Source organism: Lates calcarifer, unplaced genomic scaffold (genome assembly GCF_001640805.2).
Source record: "Lates calcarifer isolate ASB-BC8 unplaced genomic scaffold, TLL_Latcal_v3 _unitig_2125_quiver_1411, whole genome shotgun sequence".
Lineage (NCBI taxonomy): Eukaryota > Metazoa > Chordata > Actinopteri > Centropomidae > Lates > Lates calcarifer.
In genome coordinates, this window is record NW_026115999.1 from 1,211 (window position 1) to 17,712 (window position 16,502).

General features: G+C 43.7%; 3 protein-coding genes across 4 annotated transcripts; 1 reads left to right on the top strand and 2 right to left on the bottom strand.

Annotated features, from left to right (window-relative positions):
• Positions 1 to 2,735: 2,735 nt before the first annotated feature.
• Positions 2,736 to 6,316, bottom strand: nfatc2ip (nuclear factor of activated T cells 2 interacting protein). Of its 2 annotated transcripts, none has more exons than XM_051067921.1 (9): positions 6,217 to 6,316; positions 5,262 to 5,360; positions 5,124 to 5,184; positions 4,899 to 5,037; positions 4,500 to 4,580; positions 4,166 to 4,409; positions 3,934 to 4,078; positions 3,524 to 3,657; positions 2,736 to 3,068 (listed from the first exon to the last, which is right to left on the bottom strand). In XM_051067921.1, the coding sequence occupies exons 1-9, from the start codon at positions 6,226 to 6,228 to the stop codon at positions 2,907 to 2,909; spliced, it is 1,077 nt and encodes a 358-aa protein (XP_050923878.1). In that variant the 5' UTR covers positions 6,229 to 6,316; the 3' UTR covers positions 2,736 to 2,906. The 2 variants fall into 2 exon arrangements, with proteins under 2 accessions (XP_050923878.1, XP_018545172.1); XM_018689656.2 differs by having other exon boundaries at positions 3,524 to 3,642; positions 6,217 to 6,315.
• Positions 6,317 to 7,151: 835 nt separating this feature from the next.
• LOC108892222 (SAGA-associated factor 29) lies at positions 7,152 to 10,141 on the bottom strand. Its single transcript, XM_018689657.2, has 10 exons — positions 10,035 to 10,141; positions 9,366 to 9,439; positions 9,197 to 9,272; positions 8,998 to 9,070; positions 8,801 to 8,865; positions 8,577 to 8,706; positions 8,085 to 8,231; positions 7,912 to 7,947; positions 7,649 to 7,811; positions 7,152 to 7,513 (listed from the first exon to the last, which is right to left on the bottom strand). Exons 2-10 carry the CDS (start codon positions 9,429 to 9,431, stop codon positions 7,397 to 7,399), a joined length of 873 nt encoding a protein of 290 aa, XP_018545173.1. The 5' UTR covers positions 9,432 to 9,439; positions 10,035 to 10,141; the 3' UTR covers positions 7,152 to 7,396.
• A 3,214-nt stretch (positions 10,142 to 13,355) lies between these two features.
• Positions 13,356 to 14,860, top strand: LOC108892223 (nuclear protein 1). The gene is made up of 3 exons (XM_018689659.2): positions 13,356 to 13,568; positions 13,642 to 13,777; positions 14,476 to 14,860. The coding sequence occupies exons 1-2, from the start codon at positions 13,472 to 13,474 to the stop codon at positions 13,767 to 13,769; spliced, it is 225 nt and encodes a 74-aa protein (XP_018545175.1). The 5' UTR covers positions 13,356 to 13,471; the 3' UTR covers positions 13,770 to 13,777; positions 14,476 to 14,860.
• The last annotated feature ends 1,642 nt before the right edge of the window (positions 14,861 to 16,502 follow it).

Genomic DNA, 16,502 nt, shown 5'->3' on the forward strand with positions numbered 1-16,502 from the left:
TTATATTAAATATGTTTGAGAAAAGAACCAGAAGCATCACTGTATATCACAGTCGGCAGTGGAGTTCCAGCAGCTCCCAGTAAAATCCCTGTTTTTGTCAGTGGAGTCTGGTGGTGATATATGGTGATGTTCAGAGTTTAAGAAGAGGAAGAGGCAGAGAAAGGAGAAGCCCTGTTGGTGATGACTGAGTGAAACTACTGTCATGTGTCCAACATTTCGGACTCAGCTCAGAAACATTTCGCTGATGTGACGAATGGTTTGTGCATCTTTGTGTCTGCTGACTTTTCATTCCAGGTTTACAGTGAGTCATGAGAAAAGGAGAAAATCCTCATTTTAGAGGAACATGAGACAGTTTGATTTTCTGTGAAACTGTGAAGGACATTTTTACCATTTCAGAACATTTTATTGACCATATATAATAATAATAAAGATCTTTTGTTCTATAAGAACAATACTGATGTTGAAAATAACATTTTTATGAAGGTAAATTCACGTATATTCAGAGTTAGGGTTAGGGTCAGATTATATGTAGAGAGAATAAATGATTATATTAAATTAGTGTCCTGTTCTTACTTGAATGAGACCAGTCATCACAGAGAAAAAGAGACAATGATGGAGCTGAAAGGCAGAAGAATAAATAGAGGCCTCTCAGTTGTCAGTTGGACTTTGCCCCATCTGCAAACACAGCTCAGTGATTAGAGAGCTGTCTGTACACGATCCCAAAACTCAGAGACTCACGCGGTGTGTAAGCACGAGTAAACAATAAGCTGTCACTGTTAATGATACCCACAGTCAGCCTGGCTTTAACCTGCAGCCGCTCAGAGAGGACACCGCTCCAAACTCCATTCAGAAATCTGCCGGTTTAATTTCTCTTTCTTTACAATAAACGTATAGTTATTTTTTAACCGCTGATAAGTGACTCTGGTTGTTTTGATGCATCCTCTGGTGATTTCGGCAGAAAAGTTAGGCAATTCAAAGGGAATATAATCGACAGGGAGAGACTGGTACACCAAACTGTGCAGGATCCAGGACGTTTTTCGTGTCTTTTGTTAAAAACAACGAAACGAAATGTAAGATAAATCATTTAATGGGCCGTCCGTCAGACAACTAAGAAAACGCAAAGCCTTATATCTCAATAGAAATAACTGACACGGACTCCACTCCAGACTCCATTTAGAATTGTGCCTTTTTAAAGTAACCTGCTTTGCAACAAACGTAAATGTAGTTTTTAATTGTTGCGGGTATAACTCGGGACATTTATTGGAGTCTTTGATGAATTCGTCAGATAATTTAGATCATTTTCCAAAAGCAGAGGTAATATGAGTCGACGCTCCAGACTCCATTCAGATTTCTGTCAGTTTTATGTACCCTGTTATACAACAAACACGTTACTTTAAAACGTTTGAGATACAGAGCAGGTTGATAGTTATATAGTTATAAATCAGTTATATATCAAGTATCATCTTTAGGTGGATATAACTAACAAAAACAGGATGACGGTTCAATGTTTCGCCTTGATATAATAATAGGAAGTACGTCAGAATAAGCTAAAAGCAGCTTAATGAAAAATACTACACAGACACTCGTTGGACTGCTGAATGTTAACAACACCTGAATTCTTCAGGAATAATCTTTGAGGTAATAAAGACATGTAACGTGGCAGATAATCAAGGAAACGCTAAATTCGCTGTTTTTTTAACGGAGTTCTGCGTGAGGTTCTCTGGCTAACCGCAACACAAGGACACGGAACAGAGTTTTATCAGACATTTCCTTTGATTTTAAACGTCTTAATGAGAAAACAAAAACTAAATAACTTTATTTTATTGTCTAGCTGATGATTCACTGACAGGCTACCTCACGTTACGGTCGTTACCGTTACCGGGCAGCCGTTATTAGCCTGTTGTTCGGTGTTGTTTACCTGGGAGGATGAGTCAGGGCTGACGCTTCTTTCTTCTTTCTCCAGTTGTTTTCTTCGTCGCTCGCAGCTGCCGGTGTTATTCAGAACCCATGCTGCCGGTTTACAATAAAGCTTTAAAGGTCTTCCCCGTGAACACCGTCTGTCCGAGTTACATTTAATAAAACTGACTGTTTACTGCACAACACTTCAGGAACGACACTTCGTTACCGCCGCCATGACAGGACAGAGCTCGCGGAACTTCCGCTCCACAGCTCACATGACTTTCTTCATCTGAAGGTCACATGACAGCATGGATTGATGAACCTGATCAGAGGATGTTTACCGATCTAAACCTGTAGAGTGGACGTCAGATCCTCGAGTTTTTAAAATGAGCTGCAACATTAAAAAGCAGAAACATCACAATATATCACTACCAGACTCCATAGAGAAAAACAGGGATTTAACTGAGCAGAACACAGGAGCTGCTGGAATACCACTGCCTCCATCTGTTAGTGTGTCTGTGTTACTGTGTGACTTTCAGTGGTGGAAGAAGTAATCAGATACTTTACTGCAGTAAAAGTACCACACAGTAACACAGACACACTAACAGATGGAGGCAGTGGTATTCCAGCAGCTCCTGTTAAATCCCTGTTTTTCTCTATGGAGTCTGGTAGAGATATAAAGTGAAGTTTCTGGTTAAACTAAAAGGGCCCAGGTTCAAGAGTTATCCTTAAAGTGAGCTCTAAAAGGCTTTAATATTACATCAGCTTTCTTAACATCAACTCAGTTTATTTCTATTTTCAATAAAAAAACATGTAAAAATGCAACCAGTCAAAGCTGCTGTACTGTAGCAGTTTATCAGTGTCTAAAATATAATCCCATGTCAGTTTCAAATTGTGTCTTTGTATTTTCAACATTTACAATAAAGTGACTTTTACAAATAAGAGTTTTTACATTTGATTTGTACAGAAAGAATGTGTAACAGAAAGAGTGAAATGAATCTGAAGCTTTAAACCCAAACTTCGATGATGTCTCCGTCCTCCATGTCGAGCTGAGCCGGCGTCTGAACATGCGTCACTTTGGAGCCGTCGAAGTGGAACCGGACTTTTCTCTGAGAGCCAGGAGACATCCTGGACAGATACTGGGAGAAGACGGAGCCCAGAGGAGCGTCCTAAAACAAACAGACAGACATGTGATGAGACAGTGTCCTGCTGGGAAAACACAGGAGGAGGAGGAGGAGGAGGAGGAGGAGGAGGAGGAGGAGGAGGAGAAGGAGGAGGAAGAGGAGGAGGAAGAAGAGGAGGAGGAGGAGGAGGAGGAGGAAGAAGAGGAGGAGGTGGAGGAGGAGGAGGAGGAAGAAGAGGAGGAGGAAGAAGAGGAGGAGGAAGAAGAGGAGGAGGAGGAGGAGGAGGAAGAAGGAGGAAGAGGAGGAGGAGGAGAGGAGGAGGAGGAGGAGGAGGAGGAGGAGGAGAGGAGGAAGAGAGGAAGAAGAGGAGGAGAGGAGGAGGAGAGAGGAGGAGGAAGGAAGGAGGAGGAGGAGGAGGAGGAGGAGGAGGAAGAAGAGGAGGAGGAGGAAGAAGAGGAGAAGGAGAAGGAGGAGGAGGAGGAGGAGGAGGAGGTACGAACTCTGCGCAGAGAGAACTCCTGTGAAGAGTCTCGGTCTTTGCTCTGCAGTCGAACAGTGATGACGCTGCTGTGGCTGTCGTCTGATTGGCTTCTGTCCTCGGCTGCCATGACGACACACTCTGCACAGGAAGAAGCTAAATTAAAACAGTTATTTAAATCCTCTGCAACATTTTATTATAATACTTTGATAATAACTTCTGGCCATATTGAATTATTAATATCTCTTGTGAAGTTGAAGAACATGATTATTTCTTCTGCATCTGACTGAGCTGTAGAGGACAGTGTGTGATAGTTTGCTGACCTCTGGTGGTGAAACAATAAACTGCAGCCAGGTAAAGACATTAAAGTTCTACACGGAGGAAAGCTCATTTTCAGCTGAACAGCCTGTCGGTGGAGGTGAAATCACTGACCGATGATGTCTGCGATGCCGAGGCCGAGCTCGCCGACGGTGGAGTCTGTCGGCAGCTCCACGTCCTCCCTCAACAGCAGGAGGCGAGGGGGCGGGACGTTGAGGATGACGGACAGCTGGGTCAACACGTCGCTTAAAGGCGTCGACTGAAAACACAAAAACACAACCACAGGTGAACGACTTCAGCTGTGACGTGTTACTTCAGCGTCTGAGCGGCGTCTCTCTGGACGTACAGACGTCACCGGGATCTTGTGGACGTCCGTTCGGCAGCGGATCTTCAGCGGGATCTCTCGGAGCGAGGAGCTGTACGGTGAGCTCTGCAGGCCCGAGTCAGGACTCAGAATGATGACGTCGTCGTCGTCTTGCTCCTCCTCATACGTCGGAGACGGGGCGCCTCTGCAGCGCCTGGACCTGGTCCTGTCCTGAGGCTCTGGAGACAGAAGGGAGTTCACGGCCCGGAGCCTCCGGTCGATCTCACTGAGGAGGTGTAAAACACTTTGAGCTGCAGCCACAGCATTAATCCTGCTTTATATACGAACTACAGCTTAAACAATGAACTGAACTCACCTGATCTTCTGTTTGACCTGTCTGGACTGTTTCTGGACCGGACTCTCAGGAGGTGGAGGGGACGGGCAGCGAACAGCTTCTCTGAAATAAAGACAGAGGTCAGAAAACAAACGTATGCTGAATTAACTTTAAAGGTTTTGAGTGTCACAAGTCTTTGTTTTTTCCACTGACGGGCTCAGAGTGTTTAACCAGAAACATCACTTTATATCAATACCAGACTCCATTGACAAAAACAGGGATTTAACCAGGAGCTGCTGGAATACCACTGCCTCCCCCACTGTTTTTGTCAATGGAGTCTGGTATTGATATAAAGTGATGTTTCTGGATAATCAATCGTCCCTGTCGATCATTTACAACTGAAAACATGGGAAAATAATTAACCTCAGTTTCACTACTTACAGTTTGTCGTCTTCTACTTTGTTCTCCACTCGTTCTGCTTCGTCCTCCTCGGAGTCACTGAGGGCGACGACGGGTGGTGTCGTTCCTCGAGATGAAAACTGCGACCACAAACTGTCATCTGCACCACCTGCACCGTCATCTGGTCACACACACAAACCATCCACCTCAGAGCCTGAAAATCTCCTTTCAGCCTTTAACATGTGAACAACACTGTTGAAAACTTACCTGTGTTTTCCTTCTCTGTAAACACAGGAGCCATCGGCTTCAGCTGCAGACTGCTGCTCACCTGGAGACACAAACACTCAGGTGACAGAGGAAACACTCGGTCAGAAAAGCTGCTTTCTGCTGAGCGCTGGTGTTTACCTTGCTGGAGTAGACCGGCACCGGGACAATGGCCGAGGGGTCGAGGATGCGTCTGCGTTTGGGTGGTGGCTTCACAGCCTGCACCTCACCGTCAGGTACCTTAGAAACAGAGAACAGGTGAGTCGACACATTTTAAATCAGGTGATGCTGAGTGGTGACGGGTTAAGACCAGGACTTTGTTTTTGGATGTTAAAGTGAAACTGTGAAAGATTAAACAGTCAGACTGGGGAGCTGATGTGTTTTAAAAAAAACGTCCATGTTATGAGGTTTTTCCACTTTAGCTGAGTTAAGAAGATGTTTGTGCTTTTATTTTGGGGAAACCAGCTTATGAAATGTGACAGTGTGATGCAGCTAGTTCACACCGTTAGAACAGTGAAGCTACAAGCTCCTGCTCCTACACCAGAACAATAAATGACATCAAACTACATCACCTCTGAAAGACTGCAAGATTCACTGTGAACGACTTAGAGCAACTTCAAGGTAAAAGATGTAAAAATATTAAAATATCAAATATCAAGTAAGAAGAACTGTTATAGTGAAATGTGAACTATTACTAGAGAAACTAAAGGAGGCAGAAGAGCGTTATTCAGAGAACATAACTGGACAAACGGTGCAATTCTTCTTGTTATCTTATGAACGTGGTTAAATCGGTGAGTTTCTGTCGATATCTGGAAACTACAAAATGAAAGTGAAAGAACCACCGGGCTTTTATTTTGAATACGTCAAATTAAATCAAATTAAACGCAGCTAACTTCCGGCGACACCGATGCTAATGTTCGGTTAAGTCTCTGTTGTCGGTAGTTTAATCAGTTCCCGCGGTTTCACGACTCAACCGTTCACTTTCCGCCGGTGGTCCGTGTAGTTACAGCCTCGTTACAGCCGTTATTTCTGACACCATTCACCGACTAACTGTTTTTTTTTCTTTACGGTAACAGCAAATCCGTCAAACACTCACCGCTTCAGCCATGTTTGCTTCTGTTCCGCGCGCTACTGCTGCGTTCACGGACTGTGGGATATAATGACTCACTAGCGGATTTTCCCCGGCTAGTGTTGCGTTCGCGTACAATGAGAAATATATTACACACGATTAAGAAAGTAGCAGTGCAGTTATTATTATACACTATCAATCAACTACTGATCATGTTTATGATTGATTACTGTAGTGATTATCCTCTGATAATTAAATATGGGTGGGTTGGTTTGTTTCCTTCAAATATCACAATTATAAAAACAGAAATATAAAACATTTACAAAGAGGAAACTGTATTTATTGACTGACTAAACGTTTGAGCTCTTGTAAATATTATTGGGTATTTTATAAATAAAAATAAATATATTATTATAAATAAAATCTGAATCTGTGCAGATAAACGTGATGCAGTATTTTCTTTTGAAAAGTATAAAGTATAACCAGTATAATGCAGGAATGTGTAATCAGTGCAGTGTTTGGGTTAATGTACTGTCACTGTTTCCACCTCTGGGTTTAGGAGGCGTCGACGTGTTTTTACCATGTTGCTTTGTTTATTTCACACCGTTGGTCAAACATGGAAAACAAGGTCAGAACTGCAGCCACAGGTTTGTTATTTAACTGCAGTTTAGGTGTGATGTGTGTGTGTGTGTGTGTGTGTGTGTCTCTGCAGAACAACATGAAGAACAGAGGCACTTTAAGTTTTTTTAAACAGAATAATCCTGAACACTTGACGTGTAGAAAATATTTACATTGTTTTTCTACAAGAAGACGACAAAACATCAAGTTCTGTGTTAGAGAACAAAACCAGCTGCTGTGTCCTCATTCTGCTCCACCTACACAGTACACACAGTACATACTAATCTTTATAGTACACTGGATTTGCAGTCAGCTGACAGGAAATGACCAGACTGAACAGGAAGTGACTTCATAGAAAAAGAAGGAAAAATGTTTTATTTGTTGTTTCCTGATGTTTCTGGAGCCAAACATCAGAGGAGGTTCAGTCTCCATGGAACAGAGCAAAGTTTCCTTATGAGGCGTTCAGGTGTCTGTGGTTAATGTCAGTGGTGATTCTGATAAACACTGAGTTCAGATCCATTTTAAAACACAGTCACAGGCTTCGTCACTGCTGCCTGTCAGCGTTGTTCCTCGTGTTCAGACGAACCTGTCACTTCTTCTTGTTCTCTTTGCAGGCGACCACGTACCGCTGAGCCACGTTCAGAGGAGGCGAGTAGCCGTCGGCGTACGACGTGTCCTCGAACAGCACAGAGTAATCGTCCTGAGGCTGAGAAGAGACCAACGCTCCGGTTAGAGAACGTTTACCTCTGGGTCATTAATTCATTTAAATCCTCAGCATCATACTGAACATACAGAGTGAGTGAGACGCTCCTCTAGTCATTAGTTTATAACTGACTCTCACCCTGTGGGGGGGGGTGTGGATGAGGGCCCGGTAGAAGCAGGTGGTCTGTGGGTAGAGGGCCAGCACCAGCTGGTCCTTACTGAACAGGGCCTCAGGGTCCGTCTCCGGGTTGGCCTTCCACTGAGGCAGAGGGATGATCCGCCGTCTGCTCAGAGTGTGTCTCCTGATCACACACACACACACACACACACAGACATCAGACACAGTAACAGAGGAGGCTGCAGATGCGTTCAGGATCAATGAGATCAGTACAGAGAACTCACTCTTTGCCTTCTTCATCGATGTCGTCCACTTCATATCTGGAGGGAGAGTGAAGACAAGTCTGACAACATTCACCTGAGTGTGAGTGTGTGTGTGTGTGTGAGTGTGTGTGTGTGTGTGTGTGTGTGTGAGTGTGTGAGAGAGTGTGAGTGTGTGAGTGTGTGTGTGCTCTCACTTGTTGGTGGAGTGGTTGTAGCTCACCACCTCAGCCAGGATCCACTGCTCGTCTCCGTCCACAGCTTTCACCCTCGCTGCCACTTTGTCGCCCTGTTTGGCCACGTAGTCGCTGCTGGCCGGCGTCGCCCCGCACAGAGGGGGGGGGCTGAGGGGCGGAGAGCACAGAGGACGACTCAGTTAGTGCGAGAGCAGAGCGACACACAAATACCCTCCGTCTGTCGGAGACGCTTGAGGCAGCTGAGGCGATAAATGTGGAAGAATAAAATGCATCAGCACAGAAAACACCTGACGCTGTTTAAACTCAACATAAATACAAAGATAACAACTTCATGATCCAGACTCAGACTCATCTGAACCTTCATGGATCATGGTGCAGTAGTTCAGTTTGCAGCTGCCTCCTCTGCCTGTGTGTAAAATGTCTTCTACAGTTTAAACTGTAGAAGACATTTTACAGTTACAGTTAAACCTCGAGTAAACGAGGAGCAGCTACCTCTCCCCCGGCTTTCCGATCCACAGAGGAAGCGTCATGGCCGACTGCTGGAGGAGCGTCATCAGGACCCCGCGCCTCATCGTCTTCCTGGGGGGGTCACTGTCGCTGTAAACTCCTGCTATCTTAGCCGCTGTGAAACGACACAGAGACGAAAATCAGACTTCACGTTTCACGAGTCAAAGAGTCGAGAGTAAAGTGTGGATTTTCTCCGTGTGTTTTCGTACCCAGCCTCCTCTCCTCCAACAGAGACTTGATCTCAGCAATTTTATCCAGAGAATGACGCAGAACGCTGTGAGGGAGGAAAGGAAAACTGAAAAGAAAACTCTAAAGCATCAACCAGCAGAGACATGATTCTTTCCTCCTCACACACTCCTCTGATAAAGCAGCAGTTAAACCATCAGTTTGTCGTGTTGAAACTCACCCACACTCTGCCTCAGCGTCTGCTTTGGCTGTGGTGTACAGTCCCCTCAGCTTGGTGCGGTAATATGGAGAAGCTGAGGAGGAAAACACAAAGTGTTTGGATGAATACTGCAGCAGCTGACAGACAGGTACGACAGCTAAACCAGGTGACACAGTAACAGGTGTGGGGGTTGATTATCAGTCACTCTGGAAACACTGACTCTTGTTCTCCGTCTGCATCCTCTCGTGTGTTTTCTGGATGTTGAGCAGGTTGTGTTCACTGCGCGATCTCTCCTCCTGAAAAACAGAACAGACTCAGCATCCTGTTTAAAAACTGACACGAGGTCACTCTCCATCCTCCCTGTGTAAAGGTGATGAGTGATGTCTTACCTGGGTCTGTTTGATGAGCTGATGGAGCTCAGTGAGCAGCTCGGCAATCTTAGTGTCAGCTGACATGTCCACACCTTTTAGATTTTAACATCCAGGAAAAGTCTTGTTACAGCAGCGTTCACACATACAAAACCCCCATTAGAAAATCACCAGTTTAAGGGCAATGAGTACAGGTTTTGCTGGAAACGTGATTCAGAACTAGTTCGTCAGAGCGCCAACAAAACTGTAATAATTTTCCCGCAGAGTTAAAACAGTGCATCAGAAATAAGCCGAATTACTACTTTGATTCGTGCAGTTTAAATCACAGCTCTGTCCGGTCACTGTGTCTCCTGAGAGACAGATCACCGCTGAATTAACAGATTTCTGAATGGACTTTGGTGTAAACTTCCCTGTTTGTCTCACACTGATGCTGCAGCGAAACTGTGATATTTTGTGTAACCTTGTTGTATAAGTTTGGCAGAAATACTAACTTTACCGTTCACGGTTTGGTAACGTTACAGTGCTCGTTAACCAGGTTAGCAACTGGTTTGTTTCGCTAATGTTAGCCGGTTGTTAGCTAAACTGTGAGATTTATGGTCACGCAACAAAAACATTAGCTCCATATACGTCAACTGTCATAACTCAACACACATAATATGCGTTATTTTCTCCTTAGTAAAACCTTCTTACCGTGATAATTTCTCTGTTTACTTGTTGTCGGCCTGCTAACTGCGCAGATTAGCTTCTTCTTCTCTGGTGTTAATGGGAGTCGGTGAAGCGGCCTCAGTGCTCACAGTCGCCACCTACTGGCGCAGAGAGGAGCTGCAGGTTTGTGGCACCAGCTAGAAAAGGTTTTCTGGCTGTAATTTACGGCTTCGCTGATGGTTGATAATCATATACGAATGTTTCATAGATCAGTTATGAGCCAGTCTGACACTTTGTCTTTTTAGCTCTTTAATTAACATTTACAACTGGAGATAATGTATTTATTAACTCATACACAGAGTTGGACTGTCTGTGGATCTGCCTTGAATCTTTATTTACAGAGTTTCCTGAGTTCAATAAAAGCACAACAATATAAAGAGTAAGCCTGATGGAAGGAGGGAAAATGCTGTACGATGGTGATGTTTCTAAGGTGATGGTGACACCTGGAGAGGGCGGGGTCTTTGTCTGCATGAGTGGTTGTTTTGACTCGTACTGTGTGACCTGTGCCAGGTGTCATGCATAAACTGTGCTATCATCGCACTTTGAGACCAGGCTGCAGATAAACACCCTGTGAATTAATGATTAACATCTGCTGTGTCCAAAACAGAAGGCAGCCGATGGAAATACATGTTCATGACTCAATGATTTATTATGATTCAAACAAGTTGGGAGAGATCTGGGTTGAATATGAGAGTATCTAATCATTAAGCCTGTTTTGACAGTCACATAGAGTCCTGTTACTGCAGCACTGATACATACGAAACCCCATTTGAAAATCTGCCAGTTTAAAGCACTGTTTTCACTGGAAACATCACCAGAACCAGTTCACAAGAGCACGAACAAAAGTACAATAACTTTCCCATAATGGTTAAAACAGTGCATCTGTTGATTCAGGCTGTTTAAATCAGTGCTCTGCCAGGTTAATATGTTAATATGTCTCCTGAAAAACAGATCACACCTGAATCGACAGATTTCTAAATGGAGTTTGGTGTAAACTTGTCTCATATTGAGGCTGCAGTTGGTGAAATCAGGCCACAGAGCGGACATCTTATCTGTGACCTGGTTTACAGTGCTGCTGTGTTTACACTGGGCGTGTGCAGAGGTGAGGACAGGCTGTAACAGCTCGGACAGGTCGGCTCATATTTCTGCAAATATTTACTGTGCAGAGTGAAAACCTGCTGCAGCTTAATGTGACGATGCAGCTCAGAGGAAACATCCAGGAGTCAGACTGAGAGAAGCTCTGGTTGTGTTTTTATAAAAAGCAGAGATAAGCAGGGAGTGGGGGTGGCTATAAAACCACTCTGAAGCCTGTGTTTATGACAGACGGTGACTCAGTGAAGTGTTCCTGCAGCCTGGTGTTTTCTCTGCCTGAAAACAGTCACGTCGCTCTCACGAGGAGGTTTTCACTGAATTATTCCAGACTTCAGGAGGAGTCTCTGCAGGAGGAGGAGACTCCCAGCTGCTGGAATTTACTAAAAGATCCAGGAACAGATGCAGCACGTTCACACTCTGCTGAGACACATTATGAGTCAATGATAAACTCATCACATGCTGTCAACTTTACATATTATTAGACATATAAATTAAATTATATGTAATTAGATAAACATTTCTCCACATTAAAACATCTATGCATTGAATCATTTTTAAGACTGATGGGACAAAGATCTTTAGAATCATTGTAGTATTCATCAAAAACAGTGTACCAGACTCCATTGACAAATACAGGAATTTTACCGAGCAGAACACAGGAGCTGGAATACCACTGCCTCCATCTGTTAGTGTGTCTGTGTTACTGTTACCGTTTCTGGTTAAACTAAAAGGATCTGACTCTTTAATAAAAAGCTCTGTCTCTGTAGATTACATTGCTGCAGCTGATGAAGATCCTGTGAAAAGCTCCAGGAGAGGGAGTGGAGCTTGAGATTGTTTTTCAGTTTCTAAGGTTGAGATTTCCTCTTATTCTTGAGGCCTGACTCAGATTTAATGCTGCACTGTTTGACTTCCTTTGAGGAGTAAAGTGTTTTCCAGCTCTGCTCAGCAGCGAAGTCACAAACCAGAGTCAGTGACTAAAGCCAGACGATGGAGGATGTTGGAGCTCTGTAATTACGGCTCGGTGACATGAGGATGAGTGGAGTTTAAATTCAGAGCGTGACATGATTTTTCCCTCCGCTGCTGTAAACTGTGTTTGTGTTTAGAGCTGCACCAGGAAACTTCAAATTCACTCAGACAGTGTAAAACACCAGAAATGACTTTTATTTAAACCAAGAACTCCTGACGTGATTAAATAAAGATGTTAGACTTATTTTATTAAAGAGCATGGAGGGCTGTCAGAGCGTTCTCTTTCAACAAACCAAACAACCTCTTTCCACTTTTCCTCTCAGATAAGTTCAGTCCAAAGTTTGTTTAACAGGGAGTTTTCACAGCGATTAGACGGCTCAGATATCGAGTCACAGGTCTGTGCAGACTGGGGGTCATCCGGACTCTGAACCAGGTCAGGGCCGTGTGAGGACTGCAGCTGCTGAAGGTCAGATGTTAAGACTCTGATACAACGTTTAGAAACCAGCACAAAATCATCATCATGAAGCAGAATCACTGTGTCTGCATCTGATCAGGAACACACTGCAGAGCCCACTGACCCATTTTATTTGGGTCGAGTTGTAGGTTTCACTGACCTGAGGGAAATGTTGGAAATGTTCTGAGCTGATTCCAGTGTTTTTACTCAGGATGAGAAACAAAATGAGACATAAACAAATAAAAATCATTCTGTTTGGGTCAGGTTCTCTTTATAAGAGTCTGAGGACATGATGAGAGGATTCCTCCAGAGACAGAGCTTCTTATTAAAGAGGAAGATCCTTTAGTTTAACCAGAAACATCTCTATATATCTCTACCAGACTCCATAGAGAAAAACAGGGATTTAACCAGGAGCTGCTGGAATACCACTGCCTCCATCTGTTAGTGTGTCTGTGTTACTGTGTGACTTTCAGTGCTGGAAGAAGTAATCAGATACTTTACTGCAGTAAAAGTACCAACTAAATAAGGCCCAGGTTCAAACATACTGGAATTATCTTTTTGATTTGTGCATGAAAACATGAAGTCTTGTGAAGCTGTGAATAATAAGCACCTGCTTCCTCTGTTTACCTGGAGTCTCTGCAGATACACATTCATTTTCTGAGCTTTTAGAGGAACTGAAGCCAAAAACTGATGCAACATTTCTGCAGCAGAAAGATGAACCGTGTGAGGGGGAGTGTCTGAGTGGGAGAGCGGGGGAGGAGCTGCGTGTCCCCGCTATAAAACCACAGAGTCCTGGAAAAACACAGCGCTTTGTTTTCACTCAGAGGACGAAGGAAGAGCTTCTGCTGCTTTTTTGACTCGTTACTGTTTCTGAAGTTTCACTGACAAACTCTTTGTTGTAGAAACAAACATGAGTCACGTCGACGTGAAAAACCTGAAGCCCACCAGCTTCGAAGACGAGTACTACGATGAATATGAATATTACAACCTGACCGATAAATACGCAGGTGAGAGCAGCTTCTCTACCTCTGCTGAATCTCTCACAGTCTTCACATTTAACTGTTGGTGTTGATGTTGCAGAGGGCTCGGCCCGGAAAGGCAGGACAAAGAAGGAGGCCAGTGAAAACACCAACAGACACAACCCCGGCGGGCACGAGCGCAAGATCGTGGAAAAACTCCAGAACAGCGAGAAGAAAGCCAAGGAGTGAATACTGAGGTAAGATTCAGTCTGCACTGAGGCCGGTGTTAACCCGTGTTTATATCTGTGCAGACCGAGGCCGAATTAAAGAGCGACTGTTATATTTGTTTGTGGTAAAGTTGTTGAATCATTTAATGTTTTCTCTATTTAAACAGAATCAGTAAAAACTTTAAATCGGTAAATTTCTGAATGACATTCCGCACGTGCAAACTTCGAATGTTGCTGTGTTGTGAAGTTTTCAGGATCTAAACAAACATTTAACCAAGTTTCCTCCCAGAAGCTTCTCCTGTTTCAGTCCTGTGTGTTTTCTGCTGATCGGAGCATTAGCTGTTTGTTCACCACGAGTTGTTTAATAATTTAATCTAGACTGTACTTCCACCAACCAATAAACCCTTTAATTAGCTACTTTCTGAATGACATCTGGCACAGGAGACTTTAGAATGTTTTACAAGGTTATATAAAACTTTAAATGTACAACAATGAGTCTCTGAAATGTTTTTTGTTTCAGGGATTTTATTCAGTGGTGGTGAAACTCTGATTATTTTTTCACTTTATTGGCCTGGAAAGATCAAAACATTAGAAACACAGTTCTATCCTGAGCAAAGGTTTCTATAAAACACTCAGTACTTTGGGTTTTATTTGCACAATACACTCACAGTCCAACACAGCAGACGCTGAGCAGCACAACCAGAGTGATTGTTGTTCCTCTGACACAGGGAACTCGGACGGCTTATCCCGGACACCGACCACGGCCTCCTTGGCGACAGAACGAGACGTGCAGACGGCAGGAGCGTCTTTGAGCTCCGACTTGGGCGAGGTTCTACCTGGGCGTGAAGGAGGAGCCTGCAGATCCAGATGTTCCAGCTGCAGCTTCAGGGAGGAGATCTTCATCCTCTTCATCCTCTCTCTGGCAGCAGGTAGCAGACTGTGGCTTCTCTGCCTGTAGGTGTTGTACAGCACTCACCTGTGGTGGCGTGCACCTGGTCCCTGCTCGGACCATGACGGTGCACTGTGATTGTGGTGGTGGTAGTTGGATGATTTCTGTGTGTTTCAATGGATTTTTAAAAAAGTATTTTTACCATTAAAAACTTTTTGAAGTGACCTGACTCTGTTTGTTTTTGTTGGTTTATTTCACAGTGATTAAAGGAGGTCAAAGGTCAGGGGAAGCACTGACCTTCATCTACTGTTGTTAACTTAGTGACCATCTATTGAACTTGTTCACCTTGAGCTAAAGAGCAGGTAGACACACAGGTGAGGAGGTGTGGCCTGATGTCCATCCTCATGATTAAAGACTGGATGATATGGAGGCCATTTTGTACCATTTGAAGAAAACAAGATTTAATTCCATCTGGCAATGAGACGTTCAGTCGTAGCCACGTCTCAATAAACTGATCTTGTTCCCATGAATGAATTAAAATGAAGTCGTAACCACAGAATAGAAATATCAAGTTATGGAGCTGTTTAATTCATGTAATAACTCTTCATTAATGTTGTCTTGCCACTTTGGAGATAAAGGCTGTCTGTTGTCATGGCGACACTTATTTCGTGGGAACTAACTCATTAAAACGTGGGAACTAATTGTATGTTGTGCGTAGTAAAATGTATGGAGCTCCTCTGGTGTCATTAAAAAAACATCACCGCGCTTTAATAAGGCTCGGGCACAGAGAGGAAGTCATGCTCATGCTATGTTCATTCATAGCTGTGTAATATTTTTTCTTCAAATGTCATAAAAACGTGGTCCGTCTGGACTTTAAAGCTTCTATTTCTCTCTCTAAAACCGCCCAGTGCTCCGTATGAATCAGTTAGTCTGACATGAATTCTTTCTTATATCACACAGTTTTTACAGTTGGTCAGATGTTTACATCCCTCTGACTTAAACCTGTGGTGAATTCAGAGATCCTTCATGTTCAGCTCAGTGTAATCATCAGCGCCATCTTTGAAAAGCGCAGTTTTGACTCAGTCTTTATCAAACGTTAGACTCATGCTGCACTCACACATGTACATTAATGTGTCACAGTTAGCAAGTAGCATGTTAGCTGCTCATCCTCGTCTCGTCTGCTTTGATAAACAGTAAATTCATGTCGCTGTTAGAACTTTGCGGAACTGAATGAGTCTTGTTTCCATGGGAACGCAGCCGTGGTTTCCTTGAGGCTTTCGTCATGCGGAAGTGGGCGTGTTTCCAGCGACAGACTCCGCTGAACGTTCGATCCGGTAATGACGCAGTTTAAATTTTCCTGTTTCTAATGTGTCAGTTTGACTTTGTTGTCGTTGTTCTGTCGCTGTCACAGTAGAAGCTGTAGCTGAGTCTCACGGTGACTGTAGGCGCTCAGTCTCTGTTTGTCTCCGTCTGTGGACACACAACTGAAGTTTAACGGAAAAGTGAAATCAAGTGAATCAAGTCGTCGTTTCCGGTCGGTAACAAAATGTGCGAGAACAGAGTGAAAGGCCGTCAGTAAAGTGTAAGTGATGTTTCCATGAGTAGTTTTAGTGTGTTTAGTGTGTTAAAGTGTGTTTTAGAAGAAGAAGTCAGTGTCAGTAGAAAGTGTCAGAGTCTCAGAGGAAACTTCTTTGATTTTCCTGCTTCACACAGAAAGAGAACATGGGATGTTTCTGTGAAGTCTGAGCAGCTGTTGGCTTTAAACCACAGTTTGTCTCCATGATGGAGTCAGTGCTCCACCTCTGAACTGTGGATTCTTCTTTCCATGACATTAGTGGAAAAAAACAGATTGGCTTTATTCGACTG

Bases quoted from the DNA above. Each gene is read 5' to 3' on its own strand.
- LOC108892223 (XM_018689659.2), top strand. From the start codon at position 13,472: ATGAGTCACGTCGACGTGAAAAACCTGAAGCCCACCAGCTTCGAAGAC. The intron at 13,569-13,641 runs GTGAGAGCAGCT...TTGATGTTGCAG, and splicing joins CCTGACCGATAAATACGCAG to AGGGCTCGGCCCGGAAAGGC.
- LOC108892222 (XM_018689657.2), bottom strand. From the start codon at position 9,431: ATGTCAGCTGACACTAAGATTGCCGAGCTGCTCACTGAGCTCCATCAG. The intron at 9,273-9,365 runs GTAAGACATCAC...TCTGTTTTTCAG, and splicing joins AGCTCATCAAACAGACCCAG to GAGGAGAGATCGCGCAGTGA. The intron at 7,514-7,648 runs GTGAGAGTCAGT...GTCTCTTCTCAG, and splicing joins TCCACACCCCCCCCCACAGG to CCTCAGGACGATTACTCTGT.
- nfatc2ip (XM_051067921.1), bottom strand. The intron at 5,038-5,123 runs GTAAGTTTTCAA...GTGTGTGACCAG, and splicing joins TACAGAGAAGGAAAACACAG to ATGACGGTGCAGGTGGTGCA. The intron at 3,658-3,933 runs GTCAGTGATTTC...GTTTTAATTTAG, and splicing joins CGGCATCGCAGACATCATCG to CTTCTTCCTGTGCAGAGTGT.